Raw genomic sequence first — 16,632 nt, forward strand, 5'->3', positions numbered from 1 at the left:
TTCATAAGGGCTGCATTGGCCAACTTCGTCGCCTTATTCAGAACTTTCTTTGGTCAAGGGTTGATGGAAATGCACACACCAGGGCTAGAGTTGCTTGCGAAACCATTATCAGGCCTAAGCAGGAAGGGGGATTGAATATCATTAACCCTGAGGTGCAATGTAAGGCTTTGCTTTGTAAGCTGGTTGTTAGGGGCTTTCTTCCAGGCACTCAGCGGTGGAAGGACTTTCTCATGCAGCCGTGGAAGGACTTTCTCATGTAGTAGATCACGAAGTGTGTCCCTATTCGCAGAGGTGAGTGGACTCTCAGCTCACGCTTTATTTTTTCGGATGCAGTTCACCACTCCCCTTCATCCCCCCTGGTTAGGTCCCTCCTACGGGCTTGGGACTGCCGAGGAGTTTTTTGGTACACATCCCCCCGCGTTCAGCGGAGGAAGTTAACCGGCAGCCCATTCTGTGGAATGATTTGATCTTAGATGTGCATGGTAGGCCTCTTGGGGCAGCTATGCATATTCTTTGGGCTGGCTGGGGGCATAGGCACCAACGTAGTCAGGCCCAAGGAATAGTATCAAAAGCTTTGCAGAAATCCACAAAGCAGCAATAGATCCTCTGATGGCGTGTTGTGCCCTCCTTGATGATGGCTCGAAGGGTGAAGATGTGGTCAAGGGTAAAGTCGCTCCTCTGGAAGCCTGCCTATCCTGGGGCCCTACATCCCTGTCTCTATGCAAAGGAATCGAGCTCTATCTCTAGCACCGATCCATATAGCTTGGCCAATGTGTGGCCAATCATGATCATCGTGTAGTTATTGGGATCAAGTGGATCTCCGGCTTTGAGGGTGGGGGTGGGGGTGGGGGTGATGGTGTTAGTGGACGAGGAAGGTGGGAATCCCTCACACATGGCTCTATTGAACATGTAGGCTAGTAAGGGTGCAAGTGTCATCAGCATGGGAGATGTACTCGGTGGTGAGTCCCTCACATGATCGGTGTGCTCGCCCATTACGTAGTCTACGAATGGTCATGAGTACCATGCCCGGTATGAAGAAAGTGGATGTGGCGGGTGGGGGGGGGTGTAGAGGTGGCTGGTCGAAGATATGATAGGGAGAGTGTGCATAAGTGCCAAGTGTTCGGGCATGTGATGTGCGTGGGGGGGCAGTGCTTATGGAGTTCTCTCTAAGCGTCCTTGCAGCTAGACCCTAGGAAGAGTCTATATAATTCATCCCCTTTCCGAGCGTAGAACTCTCGTTTCTTGCATTTGGTAATGCATCGGGAAATCCATTGTGCTAAGCGCCTCAGCATCTGTCCAACGCATACCATACTTTAGACGGGAGCGGGTGGCCTGGCATTCGTTGTCATACCATCCGCGGGGTGTGCATATGAAGGAGGTGGTGGCGGATGTATGAAGGACGGTGGTGAGCTAGGATGTGAGGGTGGCAAGGGGGGCAAAAGGCCCAGAGGGTCCATACCTTGGAGGTGGTGATAAATGTGGTCCAAGTAAACACCATCAAGCTCGTGATCAAAATGGATCTGAGTGTAGTGAGTGGTGGGGAGTATTGTGGTTAATGTGCACATGAGGGTGAAGTGGAGATAGGTGTGGTCAGCGTCGACGGGGGGTGGCGGGGTGGAGAAGTCAGGGATGAGGAGTGACAAAGGCAGAGATCCCAGTCATGGTGTTGGAGCCGCCTCAGTGTGGAAAGCAGGTGAAGATGCCTAAGGAGGGCCAACGGGGCATCCTGTTATAAATAACGAGACCGTGTGCAGCTCTGAGCTCCAGGAGGTACCTCCCAGATGTTGTCACCTTCCTGTCCTATTATGATCTTATGAGGCCCGTGTCACTGATGTCCAGCTCCTGCGGTCTGATGGGGTCATCCAAATCAAGTACAGGAACTTGGCGGCTCCCGGTTGTGGCGTTGAAGTCTCTCTGTAGGAGGACTTCATCTAGGCAAGAGACTTCCATGATATCACTATAGAGTGGTAGGAAAGGTGACTGGCCATGCTACTTAGCATAACAGGAGTGGCTCCGAGGGAAATAGCATACTGCAATATGATCCCTCCTTGGTCAGACCACATAGTGCCATTGCAGTTCCATACGGCTAGCCTCAACTGTGTGGTCTCATAGACCCCGCACCCCTATTTGGGGCAACGCTTGGTGATGATGATGCGGCCATCTCTGTAGACAGCCCATTTGCGGGCCTTGTGGGCCTCTCGTCAGTCACCATGGCCTCTGAATGATGTGCTACCTATGCGGGAGTCAAATCATCCCCCATGAATATTTGTGCGCCCTTGAGGGCAGCCCGTCTATCTAGGAAGGCCTGTCGACTGGTTGTTTCAGGGAAGCAGATGAGAAGAGGCCTCTCACATGTCATGTCTTTCCCGGTTCTCCGCGCATCTGCAAAGGGCGTCCCAGCTACCCCAAGTCTCTGGCATAGGGTGAGTGCATTGGCCTTGCAAGAGGTCCCTGTTGCTAACCCCTGGACGCATACATGTAGGGCCCTTGCCTTCCTGCATTTCTCCTCCTCCAAGGTTTCATTCATGATAGCTTGTGGGGCCCTCTGTTTTTTTTAAACAACTTCTATCTAGTTAGATTTCATGATCTGTAGCTCTTCCCGCAGCTTGTCATTGGCAGCATTTACCTACTCCACATCCGCTGCAAGTACCTGATTTCCTGTCCTCCACCTCTCGTTTAATGGTGGCTTCAAGTGCTGCCATTTGGGCATTAAGTTCCCCCAAAGCTGGGCTTTCTGTGGCGAGGGGGGGCTACCTTGAGTGCGGCCACCTGCTGTTCCAGTACCTCAATGCATGCGTCCTTGTCTTGTACTTCCTTCTGGAGGGCCTCCGTCTCCTTTGCTTGTTGGTTGAGAGCGTGGCCAAACTTTTTCTTGAAGTCACCCAAGAGTTTCTTGTAGGTGTCCTCCATGAGGGCTACCTGTTTTTCGAGCTTCTCTACCTCTCCCATTGTGCACGCAATTATGTTGCTGCAAGAGAGAAAGAAAGAAAGAAAGAAAGAAAGATTTTATTAATGTCTTCCAAAAGACCGAACTTGGCGTATGAGACAAATCAGTGTACCTGTGTGGGGTATCCTCTGTCATCCCAACAAAATGAAAAAGTACTGAACTAAAAAGCTGAATCTGGGTGTGCAATAAGTACAATGAGTGGGGGAGGTGATGGAGCTCTACTACTAGGAGAATGCAAAGCTATATGCATGGAGTATACAATCATGATATGCAACCTAGCTAGCTCCATCCTATACCATACTGGGGGTATAGAATGGTATACATCAATGAAGGGGGTGTCCACAGCTCCCTGAAGAACATGCCCGGGTTTGCTCTGAAGTGAGCCAGTCGCTCCGCACCCTCTCTATGAAACTGAGCTCTGATCTCTGCCAGCTCTCTCTGGTATAGGCGTGGTGTCCGAAAGCCAGGTGTCCTCTGTCTCCTACGGGCTCTGAGTGTCTCTGCTCTCTGGAGAGTAATTCCGTGCTGTGTAGGGGCTGGGAGTGGGGTGGATCTCTGAAAAAATGTAGTAATCTGTGTTTGTCGTCCCCCCTCTGGAGCTGTCTGAGCCTGTAATGATGTCTCTCTGTGACGCTGTATGTCTAGAATGAATCTTCCCAGTATGCGCTGGTCTGCTGCCTCAAAGATCTGGCGTAGGGAATGTGGCTCTCTGAATAAAATGGGATATCTCTCTCTGATGGCTGTATATGCTCTGCATCTGCATACATAATGCTCCTCACTCTCCACCTCCTCTCTGCACAATCTGCATACCCTCTCCTCTCGGGGGATCTGTGCTGCTCTGCCAGTCTACTAAAGACCCAATGGGCCTATGAGACCAAAGTGGTACAATAATGTCCATGGCATATCTCATCATGGAATGGAAAATAAAACAGAATGAAAACATAAATGTAGCTATCTCACTGGGGTGATACAAAACTGTCCATGGAAACTCGTCATGGAATACTAAGAACATAAAAACATGGGAGCAACCTCAGCTCCGAGTAGATGGTATACCACTCTCCAAAATGTCAAGCATGGGGTTGACGAGTATGGCTGAGAGGTCTCCCTCAGCTATGTCACATGGAAAGGTAGCTCGATAGTGGTGGAGCATGTCCTGGATTTGGAGCTGATGAGGTGATCGTGGCCAACGGGGGGGTCGAGGGCGTCGGGCACGCTGGAGTGCAGAAGCTCGGTCCGAGGTAACTCCTCTCGGGCGAGGTAGGTCCAAAGCAGCTCGTGGAGGATCCACAAGATCCACTATGTCGGTGTCCTCCACCTCCTGGGTACGGAAGAAACTAGTGATGGTTGGCTGACGAGGCAGGGGGCGGGGTGGCTGGGGCTCGTGTCTCAAGAAGGTGTCCCCGTGTCTGCGGAGCTCAAGCAGGAAGAGGCCCAGGTAATGTTGGTCCTGGAAGTCGATGATCCTGGAGAGTGGACCGAATCCCTCACGAAATAGACAGTGAAACCTCCCGCGGATCTCATAGTATACTGGGCAGTGGCATATGTAATGCTCCTCCGTCTCAACCTCTGTGTGGCATAGTTGGCAGATCCTCTCCTCTCTGGGTGTCCGTACGAGCTTCCCGGCTGTGAAGATGCGCTTAGCTCTACCTGTCTCCACTCTGAGGCGGTGAGAAGAAACCCGTATCTGGCCAATCGCAATCCACATGGCATGGGACATGTGAACACTCAAGTAGCCCGGCTGTTGGATGAATCCATCCTCAGTGAGTGAGGAAGTGGTCTCTGTAAAAGTGCATCTTCGTGGGGAGCTCCGGGGGTGTGATCCATGTGCAATGTGTGTAGAGGCTAAGAAGATCTGACCGGATAACCCGGCTGGTATCCTCGTGAGACAGTTGGAAAAAAGGGGAGTCCAAACTATACTGAAGGGGGGGGTAGGCGGTCCATGCAGAGCCCATATACTGAGAACCAAGTGGAAACTAGTGCATACCATACTCCAGAGTGCCCCTCAAGTGCTAGCTGTTTGGAGGACTCCAGGGCAAGCCTCGGGTACGTGTGGGGATCCATGTGACTGATGTGATAAAGGTACGTGACTGTCTGGAAGAGTGCCTCCACTACCATCGGGGCTGCAGCAAACTCTACCTGGATAATCTGGTGTGGGACTGATGGTTTGCTGCGGATCATACGGGAGAACATCATGATGGGGGCCTCTCAACTCGCTGCCAATCCTCATCGTTCGTCCTGGGCTCCTGGAAATGTGCCTGGAAGCATTGCCGCTCAAGTAAGCTCAAGGCTGCATATCCCCGCGTCACTCTAGCATGTGCTGCGGGAAGCATGGTAAAGCGTGGGCCACTGAAAGTGACACCAAGGTAGACATAGGATGAGACAATCTCCACAGGATCCCCTCTATATGTGAAGCTCAATCTGGATGTGACGGGGCGAGAGGTATTGAAGACCATTGCCTTGGTTTTACCAAGGTTAACAGAGAGGTCCCGCTGAGTGCAAAAGTCATGTAAGGCATCCAAATGTCTCTGAAGCCCTTCGGCTGAGTCTGAGAGGAGGACAATGTCATCTGCATAAAGTAGTATGGGGATCAATATGCTTGCCAGCGTGGGACCAGCCCCGCCTAATCCATCAATGAAGATCAAGATCTCTTCAATGTAGAGGCCGAAAAGAGTGGGTGATAGAGGGCAGCCCTGTTTCACCCCAATGGTGCTGGAAATTCTTGTGAGACACCTCCTGGGGCTCACACTCGTCCGGTGACGGACTCTTAGAGGGCGATGATGCTCCAAACCATGTCAAATGGGACTCCGATCTCCTGTAGACTGTGTAAGAGGCGGGCTTGGGTTACAGTATCAAAAGCTTTGCGAAAATCCACAAAGCAGCAGTAAATCCTCTGGTGTCGTGCTCTACCCTCCTCGATGATGGCATGGAGGGTGAAGGTGTGATCAAGGGTAGAGTAGCTCTTCCGAAAGCCAGCCTGTCCTGAGGCTCTGCATCCCTGGCTCTCTGCAAATGAACTGAGCTCCGCCTCTAGCACTGATCCATAGAGTTTGGCCAATGTGTGGCCAATCATGATTGTCCTGTAGTTATTAGGATCAAGTGGATCTCCGGCTTTGAGGATGGGGGTGATGGTGTTGGTGGACCAAGAGGGTGGAAATCCTTCACAAAGGGCTCTATTGAACATGTAGGCTAGTGGGGGCGCTAGGGTATCATGGGCATGCGAGATGTACTCGGTAGTGAGTCCCTCATGATCTTGGGCTCGCCCATTGCATAGACGAATGGCCTTGAAGACCATGCCCTTTGTGAAGAAGGTGGAGGTGGTGGGGCAGGGGTTTGGTGGTGGGGGTAAGGGTGGCTGATGGGGGATATGATAGAGGGAGCTTGCATAGGAGTGCCATGTGTCTGGGCAGGTGATAGTAGGTAATTTCTAATGGTAGGGAGCAAAAAAGGAGGTAGCACGGAGAAGATGGGAAACAAAACCAAATCAAATTTTTCTCAAAATTGGGGAAAAATCGACTAAGAGAAAGGCTAATTGACGAAGAGAGAGGGGGAAAGAGGGAACAATGAAGGCTAATTGACACAGAGAGAGAGAAGGTAAAAGGGAACAAAGGATAAAGTTGATTTTGCAGATTTGAAAAATCGATCTGGGGTTTTGGAGGTGGGCATGCAGGTCGGCGGAAACGGGAGCACAGGCAAGCACTAACAAAGACTGCAGAAGCAGTAGCAGAGGCGAGAGCTAGCGAAGATGGGGGTGCAGTGAATGGGCGGGCATAGAGATGAGCACAATGGGCGGGTATGTGAGAACTGTGCACGTGTGAACGAGGGATTGTGGATGAAGGCGATGAAGGGCTGCGAGGGGTGCCAGGGCGCCCGGTGAAGGTCACGAAGGTGTGCCAAGGGAGCGTGGGGCACCCCCAGCTTCTCTTGGGCCTCCTACACGTGTGAGCTGGGCCCAAAAAAAACCCTAACTGCGCACAGTCTGCAAAACCCTAATTTTGCACAGCATATCAGATGATGGAACCCTAATTGGTGCGGCAGATGACATAGCGAAGAGAAAGAAAGAAAGAAAGATTTTATTAATGTCTTCCCAAAAGACCGAACTCGGCCTATGAGACAAATCAGTGTACCTATGTGGGGTATCCTCTGTCATCCCAACAAAATGAAAAAGTACTGAACTAAAAAGCTGAGTTTGGGTGTGCAATAAGTACAATGAGTGGGGGAGGGGATGGAGCTCTACTACTAGGAGAATGCAAAGCTATATGCATGGAGTATACGATCATGATATGCAACCTAGCTAGCTCCATCCTGTACCATACTGGCTGAAGTATTAGGGTCGTAGGCAAGGCCATCGTGCTCAGCAAAGCTCAGTGGCTTTGTCTAGTCGCACTCCTCTCGATTAGGCTCGAATTGCTACTGCGTGGGGTTCCGGTGATAGGGTGGGGGTTGCTGTAGAGGTCTTTACATGGGATCCATATGGAGGGGGGCTTCTCTAAAAGTCTCTGCCCAGAAGAAGTCTGTAAGTGCCCTTTGCCTCGGTCCCCTTGCTGTTGCTGGCATGTGGCGTAGTAGGGACTCTCTGTGTCTGTGAAGCTCCAAGAGGAAGAGTCCTAGGCATCTCTGATCATGGTAGTCCATGACCCTAAAAAGTGGACCAAATGCATCACGGAAGAGAGAATTGAATCTCCCCCGATCTCGTAGGATACCGCGCACCTACATATGTAATGCTCCTCTGTCTCAGCCTCTGTGCGACAGAGCTCACATATCCGATCTTCTAGTGCAATCATCATTGGTCCATATCTGGTTGTCTCTTTCCGTAGTTGATGGGAGGATGTATGGATCTAGCCCTAGCCAATCGCACACCTCACTCCAAAAGATAGGTGTGTATGCATGTATCTCAGCCGTGTGATGAAGCCATCCCTGTCAAGTGAAGCATGTGGTCACGATAGAATCTTTTTTTTTTCAGAAAGGAGACTTCTATTAAGTATGAAAAAATTTTACAAAATGGAGATTTCACACCAAGAAAGATGGAGATCTCAACCAATCAGGAGCCCTGTGCTGCCAATAGGATCTTGAGTGAGAGGATGTGAAAAAGATACCAATGTTCCACTCTCTCATAAACTGGCCGCGCTTCCTCTCCGCAGCCCTCGAAGATCCCTGGATTCTGGCCCAGGTAGCCATGATGGTGTAAATAATATCACAACAAATCCTGCAAAGACACTGAGAAACAAGAACGGGAGTACCCTCAATGGCCTTGGTGCATCTAGCCTTCTAGATATTCCAGGCTGAGATGCTAGCAATAAATTCCGAAGAGCTGTCTAACCTCTGTGCCGGAGGGACAAAGTGTGAAAGTGGCAAATCCTGAAGACAACATTGCCGAGCAACTCCTTGCCTAACCATAATGGCCAAGCTCCTGTCAGTCCCCTCAAATCCCAGCTGAGGCCCAGACTGTGTCAACCAAATGATAGAACCAAAAGAAATGATAGCATTCTTCTTAATCCTACCAAAGAGGTGTGCAATCGCAGACCAAACCCTCTGTGCTTCCCTGCATTCCCATAAACAATGGTAAATTGACTCCGAAACTCCTGCACATCTAGGGCAAGCTGGGCAAGCACCACTAACAAACCTCCACTGATTGGTGGCTAGACCACCATGAAGAGAAACCCAGATAAAGGAGGAAATTTGTGGCATTCCTATAAGAATGCCACAATCTCCACCAAAAAACCGTCTGAATGTCAGTCGAAATGCCGTAAGATTCCCAATGGGGTCCAAGAGTAGGGACACTTTGAATGTGTCCCAAGATAAGATGTCTGGCATTCCACACCGTATAACTGAAAAAAGGCATGCTTTTCAAGGGGTTACAAGCATCCTTCCACACCCACTCATCGGGGTCCCAATGCAAATGTCTGATAGGGCAGCCACCATACAACCAAAGGCTAACACTCTCTGTGATCATCCCTGGGGGGGGGGGGGGGGGGGGGGGTGGGGGGGTTCAACAAAGACGTGCTTCCCTAACTTGCCAGCAACTCTGACGGGACAAATTTGGGGGCCCTCAATAAGGTCCTGTACGTCACATCTCTCCAACTACCATCCATCCTGTACAGAAAAAAAGACCGGTACATCATCCTCCCTAGGCAAGGGGAGACCCATAACCTGAAGAGGAACACCTGTCCTCCCAGAAAAACCCCAAACCAAGAATGATGACGGTCTTCCAAAAAAGATCCAGTAATCCAGTGGTTGGGAATGGCTGCATCAATCTGTGCAATTCTCTGACTAGAGCCTCTCAAATGCTGCGTGAGAACCAATCTATGTACCTCGGTGAGGCTCTGAAATCTCTTCCAAGCCAACACTGTGGGACAAAGGGTCTCCCAGCCAGCCCAAAGAATATGCATAGCTGCCCCAAGAGGCCTACCATGCACATCTAAGATCAAATCATTCCACAGAATGGGCTGCCGGTTAACTTCCTCCACTGAACGCGGGGGGATGTGTACCAAAAAACTCCTCAGGCAGTCCCAGGACTCCTCAGGCAGTCCCAGGCCCGTAGGAGGGACCCAACCAGGGGGGATGAAGGGGAGCGGTGAACTGCATCCGAAAAAATAAAGCGTGAGGTGAGAGTCCAATCACCTCCGCGAACAAGGACACACTTCGTGATCTGTTGCATGAGAAAGTCCTTCCACGGCTCAGTGCCTGGAAGAAAGCCCCTAACAACCAGCTTACATAGCAAAGCCTTACATTGCACCTCAGGGTCAATGATATTCAATCCCCCTTCCTGCTTAGGCGTGATAATGGTTTCCCAAGCAACTCTAGCCCTGGTGTGTGCATTTCCATCAAGCCCTGACCAAAGAAAGTTTCGAATAAGGCGACGAAGCTGGCCAATGCAGCCCTTATGAAAAATCCAGCACGAAGCGATAAACCAAGTCGTGGCTAGCAAAACTTGGTTAACCAGCAAAGCTCTAGAATGGCAAGAGGTTGCTGACTAGACTTTGTCCACTCGATAGCTTCCTAGAAAGAAAAGATGTTATCAAATAAACTCCTTCCTTGGAGGAACCCATTCTGGGTATCATGGATAGTCCTTTGGAGAATTGGCTGCAACCTTATACTCAAGGCTTTAGCTAAGATTTTATATGCAGATCCAAGGAGGGTGATGGGCCTCCATTGCTTGATGTCAGTCTTGTCCCCACTCTTGGGGATAAGGTGAATCAGCCCCTCCGTGAGGTATGGAGGCATCATACAAGACAACCACATTTCCTGAAGGGCAACAGTTATAGCATCTCCAATATGATCCCAAAAAAGAATAAAGGAGGAGGGAGAAAGACCATCATCCCCTGGGCATGAACCACTGGAACGAGCATGCAGTGCGTGAAGGAATTCATCCTTCGAGAAAGGGGCATCCAAGGAAGAACACACAGCATCTGTAAATGAGCCTGGGCATGCACTCCCAAACCTTTTGCCGTGCCACGTCTCTTTGAGGGGAGGGCACCTCTGCAGTCAACAAAGACCGATAAAATTCTGAAGCAATACCCCTCACCTTATCAGGCTCAATCTGAACCTCACCCTGTGAATCCTGCAAGTACCTCACAGATCCCTGCTATGGGAAGGCCTGTGCGCTGAAAAAAACTCTTTGTTGCATCTGCCACCCATTTGAGTCCAAAAGGCCTCGTTCGCATGAAAGGCGAACTCAGCCCTCCTGCCCATGGCCAACTGCAGCTTTGCTCTAACTGTGGTCAGCAGGTCTGTAATCCAAGTCACATGTGGATGCTTTTCATGTTCCCTCTGAAGAGCAGCAATCCTACGCCTAATAGCTCTCTCCTTGTCCAGAGCCTCCTTCTTCTTAGACAAGGCAGTGCTATGATAATGATGGCTGGTCCTCTCAAGAGCTAGCGCAATGTTATGACGAGAATCAGGACCGTTACAAGATCTCCATATCTCTCTGATCTCAAGGGAAATGTCAGCATCTAGATAAAGAGAGTCAGGGATATGGATACGGGGAGAGGCCGAGCGAGCCCCAGGCTCCCTGAGACACAAAACGACGGGGCAATGATCGGATTTGGTTGTGCCAGACATAATAGCAATGGTGCCTCCTCTGTCCAAGGACCAATCATCCACATAAAACCTATCTAGACGTGCAATGATGCTCTCATCCCCGCTCTGCGGTTATGCCAAGAGAAAGATAAGGAATTTGGCCTCCTCTGGAAGTCATCCTCCGTCCAGCAATCCTTGCCAAAAAAGGAAAGCGTGAACCTCTCCCATGGGGCTCGCTCCAAAGGGTGTAAACCCCCTTCGCGTCCACCCTTCTTGTCAGAAGGTTGCTCAACCATATTAAAATCTCCTCCCACTATCCAATGATCAACCTGGGGAATGACATTTGTAATGGTGTCCCAAAAGGCCACCCTTTCACCTCTCACATTAGGTGCATAGATATTCAAGATTCCCAATTTCTGACCCTCATGCATGATCAAGATCCACTGTGCTCTAGCAGGGATGATAACACCGTGCCCAATAACATGAGGTATAATAGATACTGCCACTAAAATACAAACACCCCCTCTAGTCCCAACTGCCGAGGACCAGAAGGTGTGGCCAGAAAGCATCTTACCAGTTTTCATGATTGTCCTGTAGTTGCCTGGTACGATGGGGCCCCCACTCTTAAAGAGTGGTACAATGATATGCTCTGTCCAGCTTGTCAGGAAACCCTCACAAATGGCACGATTAAACACATGTACGATGAGCGGAGCCAAAGTGTCTCGTGCATATGAGAAGTGCTCTCCAACTAGCCCATCATGATCCTGTGCCTTTCCATTCTGTAACCTGTCTATCGCATCTAGCACCATCCGCATAGTAAAAAAGGTGCTGCTAGCCGGTCTAGCTCCCAATGGAGGGGGGGTGGGGGGCTGTCCTGGTGCATCATATAGCTCTCTAGCATAAGTATGCCATGCCTCAGGTGTAGTAATCGGAGTACCAGGCTGTCTCTCCTGAAACATCTTCCATGCCGTCTTGCTGTCCTTCCCCAGGAAGAGTTGGTAGATCTCCTCCTCTAGCTTAGCCAGATAGGCTCGTTTCTTCCTCCGCACAAGGGGCCGAAAGATCATCCTAGCCTGTCTATGCGTGTGAGACCCAATGGCAATCTCACGCTGTAGCTATGCTCGTGTCTCACGACACTCATCATCACACCAACTGTTCTGTGGGGCAGTTCTGCGGGGTTGGGTGGAAGGGATAATAGTGCAGGGAAACGCATATGAGGCGGATGCATGTAGTACACCTGCCAATCCTTTCGTGATCTCGTCCAGAGGGCTATGTAGGTCTAAAGTGAACAAGCCATTAGATGCTGCATCTCGATAAACGCCAACTGTCTCATGTTCAAACTGATATCTCGGGTACCTAGGTAGATGAGTGGCTGGCCCATCTCTTGGGGATCTACCTACTAGTGTGAAACTCAGGTATGCATGATCGACTGCTATGCCAATGGGCCTACTGGAAATCGTGAAACCCCGCACATCAGGTATCAATGAAGGAGATCCCATCAAGTAGTCCACTGTGCTCGCTCCCCCTTTAGAGTTCCAGTGTGTGAGAGCATCTGATCCTTGCCATCTCGATAAGCCATTGTATATGACCAACCCATGTGCACTCCCGAGTGTGAGAAAATGCTTGCCATAATTTGTAATCTCCCCCTCATCCTGTGCTGATCTCTGCAACCCTACATCCTTTGCCGTGATCTCCCGGTACATAGCCTCTTGAGTATCATACAACTCTGTCTGCTCTGTGCCTGTACGTGCATTAAAGTCTCCCATGCTGGCAATCATATAGTGTATATAGGGCGACTCTCCTGATGGTGCAAACCTGGAGTGGGCCGGGGGAAAGTAGCATACCGCCACATATAGCTCGCGGAGCCCGTCTCTGCATATTCAGACCCACATGTACCTCGCATCTGCATCTCTATGTACCACATGTATTTTGTCACGAAGCTCCTCCCTATAAAGTATTGCCACTCCTCCAGATCCTCTGGTACCTCCCACTGTGCGTGGCTGAGGGCGGAAAATTGATTTCCATCTTTAACCTCGAACGTCAAGAAGCCTCTTGTTTGTGCACTGGTGGGTCTCCGTATACATAGCAATATCACTGTGTCTGAAAGTATCCTGCATCTGTTCTAAGGGCTCCGTTGCAATTCCACACCGTGAATCGCAAGGTCTCATAGGCCGTGCACCGTCAAGCGGGCCTCCTCTCCGTAATGATGACTTGGCCATCTCTGTATATCGCCCATTTCCCCTCTTTCCTTGCCTCAAGCACACTCGGCATGTGTTCCTTCCGGTGTGCTATCTGTGCCGGTGTAAGATCCTCATCCAAATAAATCTTTTCCTCCTTAAGGGCCATCCTTTTGGAGAGGAAGGCCTTCTTCTTCTCCAAGTCACCAAACCTGATGATCAATATCTTCGCCCTGGTTTCATCTCTGCCTACTCGCCATGCTCCGGTAATGGGTACATCAGTGGCTCCAATTTTTGTTGCAAGAGCTTTTGCATCCTCTTGGGGATTTCCCTTATCTTCCCACCCAACTACATGCACATGTAAGGCACGTGCCCGTCTCTTGGCTTCCTCTTTTAATGTAGCATTTATCACCTCTACTTTATTGACTGGTGTATCCTTCTGTTTTTTTACTACTTCAATCCATGGGTTGACTTTCTCAATTTGTTTCTTTGTGGCACTGGCAATTTCAGCCCATGAATGCGTTTCCTTCTCACCTGCAGCCACTTTTGCCTTACATGATTCCAAAGTGTTTTGCATTTCTGTGATGTCTTTTTCGCGGTACATGTCTTCAAAGTGCCTTCGTACGATGCAACTGTTGTGCCAATCTCTCGGAGCATGTTATCCTTCCATTTCTGCATCTCTTTTTTCATTTCCGTGTGCATCAAGGCTTGGGCTAATTCCATCTCAACCCGTACTTGGGCTTGCATTTCTCCCTTCAATTGGACATATATCTCTTCCTTGAGCGTTTCGTATATCACTTTCCTTTGGGCATGCATCTGCTCGGTCCATTCCTTTTCAAGCTCCTGTCGCATCGTGTTCATCTCTGTCCTTATGTGAAGCTGTAGCTCCTCATAAAGGGCCTCATCTCGTCGGGCCATCTTCGTAATCCTTCGTGAGCCAGGGGACATGATTCCTTCCCTCAGTCTTCTGCGGTAGGCATTTGGTGCCTTCGTGGGGGTGTGAAAGATTGCCTTCGTGGGGGTGTGAAAGATTGTCTCACCATCCTGTTCCCCCTCTAGGGGTTGAGACATGTTTTCCCCTACTAGTTGCTGCCTTGGGGGCCTGAGCAAGGATGGGTGGGAAAAGGCCGCAAAACTGAGATGAGCGAGGCACCTTATTGTACCTTCTGCCTGATCGTACCTTCTGCACCTTACTGTTTGCACCTGTGCAGCCTGCCAATAGTCCTCCAGCCGTCTGCAGTTCTATCGGACAGTATGCAGAAGAGAGAGAAAGGGAAGTACAGTCCGAGAGAGAGAGAGAGAGAGAGAGAGAGAGAGAGAGAGAGAGAGAGAGAGAGAGAAATAATGGACCTTTGCTGCAGCCAATTGGAGAAAACTCTGTAAATGCTGGCCGACAGCCCGTCCAAGTCCACAATTAGAGAGAGAGAGAGAGAGAGAGAGAGTTATATTAACGTCTTCAAAAGACCCAAATGGTCTATGAGACCGAAATGATGTGTACATTGTGTCCATGAAATCTCGTCATGGATGAAATAAGAAAAAGCAACAGTAAACTGAAAACTGAAAGCTAAGATCTTAGACTCTGAGATTATACAAGATGTAAACTAGATCCTAGTGTGCCAAGTAAAGGGTACAATAAGTGATGGGATATGGGGGGCGGGAAGAGAGAGAGAGAGAGAGAGAGAGAGTGATATGAAGGTCTCTTTTCTCCAGGAAGATTTGATCAAGCCAGCGGTGAAAGGCACATTGAACGTCCTCAATGCATGTGCAAAATCAAAATCTTTGAAAAGAGTGGTGTTGACATCTTCCATAGCATCAATGCTACGGACTCCAGCTAGAAAGCAAGGTACTCTTATAGACGAGAGCTTTTGGAGTGACCAAGATTATTGCAAAGAAAGAGAGGTAAACTCCACTTTCACTTGGATGCTCTTGTCACTCTCTTGATTATGTTTTGAAGTTTTATTTCTATTACATTAAGGATCTTGCACTTTCCTCTACTTGTATGAAGCTGATGCTATTAGTTTTAGGTTCCTTTTCATTTAGGTTATTTACCAGGATCATTGTAACCCATGGATACTTTGTAACATATTTTTGGTCTCATAGATCCTAGTGGTCTTTTGAAGACGTTAATATAATTTTCTTTCTTTCTTTTCTTTCTACCCACTCCATGACGTAAAGGATCTTGCTTTGTATTGGTGTTCTAACATGGAACCCCACATTTTCTTTTCAAAGGGTGTTCTTCGTAGAGGTATTACATATGCCATAATAATAACAAACAGTTTGGCTTTTTTCTTATTGTGCTAGAAGTTTGTACATTTTCTTTCAATCATGCCATAGCATATGATGGGATAGCAAAGGCTATTGGCATATTACTTGGTTTTAGTGCCACATGTGAACATGGCATAACTAGGGGAACTTTTTCCCTTTGGGTTTTTTCCCCTAGCACACTTGGTGTGAAAGGACACCCACCTATTTTATGTTTATTTGTATTTTGATATTATGTGGAATGACTTCTCAGCTCCACACATTCCAGTTTTTGGGACCTTTATTATGAATTACATGCTTCGGTGCAAAATTCAGGTACAAGACTCGATAAAAATTTGGGGCTTTTTTGAAATTCATGCTTAATTGCACAATTAGAGCTACAAGGTACACATAATTTTGGGGTTTTTGTGATTTATGTGCAATTGGCACAAATTTGAGCCCATTGGTGCATAAAAATTTTGGGCTTTTCGTGTTTATGTGCAATTGGCACATCATACAGCCCATTGGTGCATAGAAATTTGGTGCTTTTCGTTCTAGAGGCCTTGTTTGGATATTTATGTAGTGATTGTGCAGGGATTTGCATTGCAAGTGTCGTTGGGACACTCCAAATACTTATTACAGCCTTGTATTTGGGGCAAAAAGTTTGTTTAGAAACTTGTGATTGCCTGGCAGAGCACTGCGATGCATTGGGATTTTGCCTGTAGGTGTTTTTTACAGCACACTCGGCTGCAAGTGTTTGCATATCTCATAGCAGAGAGATTTCAACATTATGGTTGGTAATGCAGTTGATGTATTTGGGATTTTGTCCCAAGAGAACAAATTGGATTGTAGTAGTTACTCCCTATGGAGTTTCTTCTTGTGGCTAAAGTTTTATGGGTTTATGTATTAGGTGATGATGTACGCCCTGTAAACATAGCACCTAACACACCTGGCCGTGGTGCTCTGCATGCTGCATGTGCAAGAGCAGAAGAGATGTGATACTCGTGATGCTTAAGCAATGGCTTTGATTGCTTGGTCAGTAAAGCAATCAATTATACTGCATATCAGGTCTTGTAGGACCGCACGGCGAGCTTGGATGTATTGGAGACCATGTAGCAAGCTAAGAATGAGGCTAGAGTTGCCTTCCCCTCTGTTTGGCCTTAGGCCCAAGATCCTCCTGTAGTTAGTGATTTTCCACCACCCATAGATGCTCACCCGTAGGCGCTTAGTTATCCGTTAGTAGGCAATGCC

General features: G+C 48.8%; 1 protein-coding gene across 4 annotated transcripts in view; it reads left to right on the top strand.

Annotated features, from left to right (window-relative positions):
- Window positions 1-16,632, top strand: part of LOC147631077 (phenylacetaldehyde reductase-like) — a 56,760-nt gene that overhangs the window by 23,283 nt on the left and 16,845 nt on the right. For 3 of the 4 annotated variants that reach the window (XM_086809404.1, XM_086809403.1, XM_086809405.1), the window contains exon 4: window positions 14,851-15,039. The exons of the other annotated variant lie outside the window; for it this stretch is intronic. In XM_086809404.1, the coding sequence (XP_086665530.1) occupies window positions 14,851-15,039 (189 nt within the window). The remainder of the gene's footprint in view (window positions 1-14,850; window positions 15,040-16,632) is intronic. 4 annotated transcript variants of the gene reach the window in all.

Source organism: Cibotium barometz, chromosome 15 (genome assembly GCF_041138505.1).
Source record: "Cibotium barometz isolate CiBa-2024 chromosome 15, ASM4113850v1, whole genome shotgun sequence".
Lineage (NCBI taxonomy): Eukaryota > Viridiplantae > Streptophyta > Polypodiopsida > Cyatheales > Cibotiaceae > Cibotium > Cibotium barometz.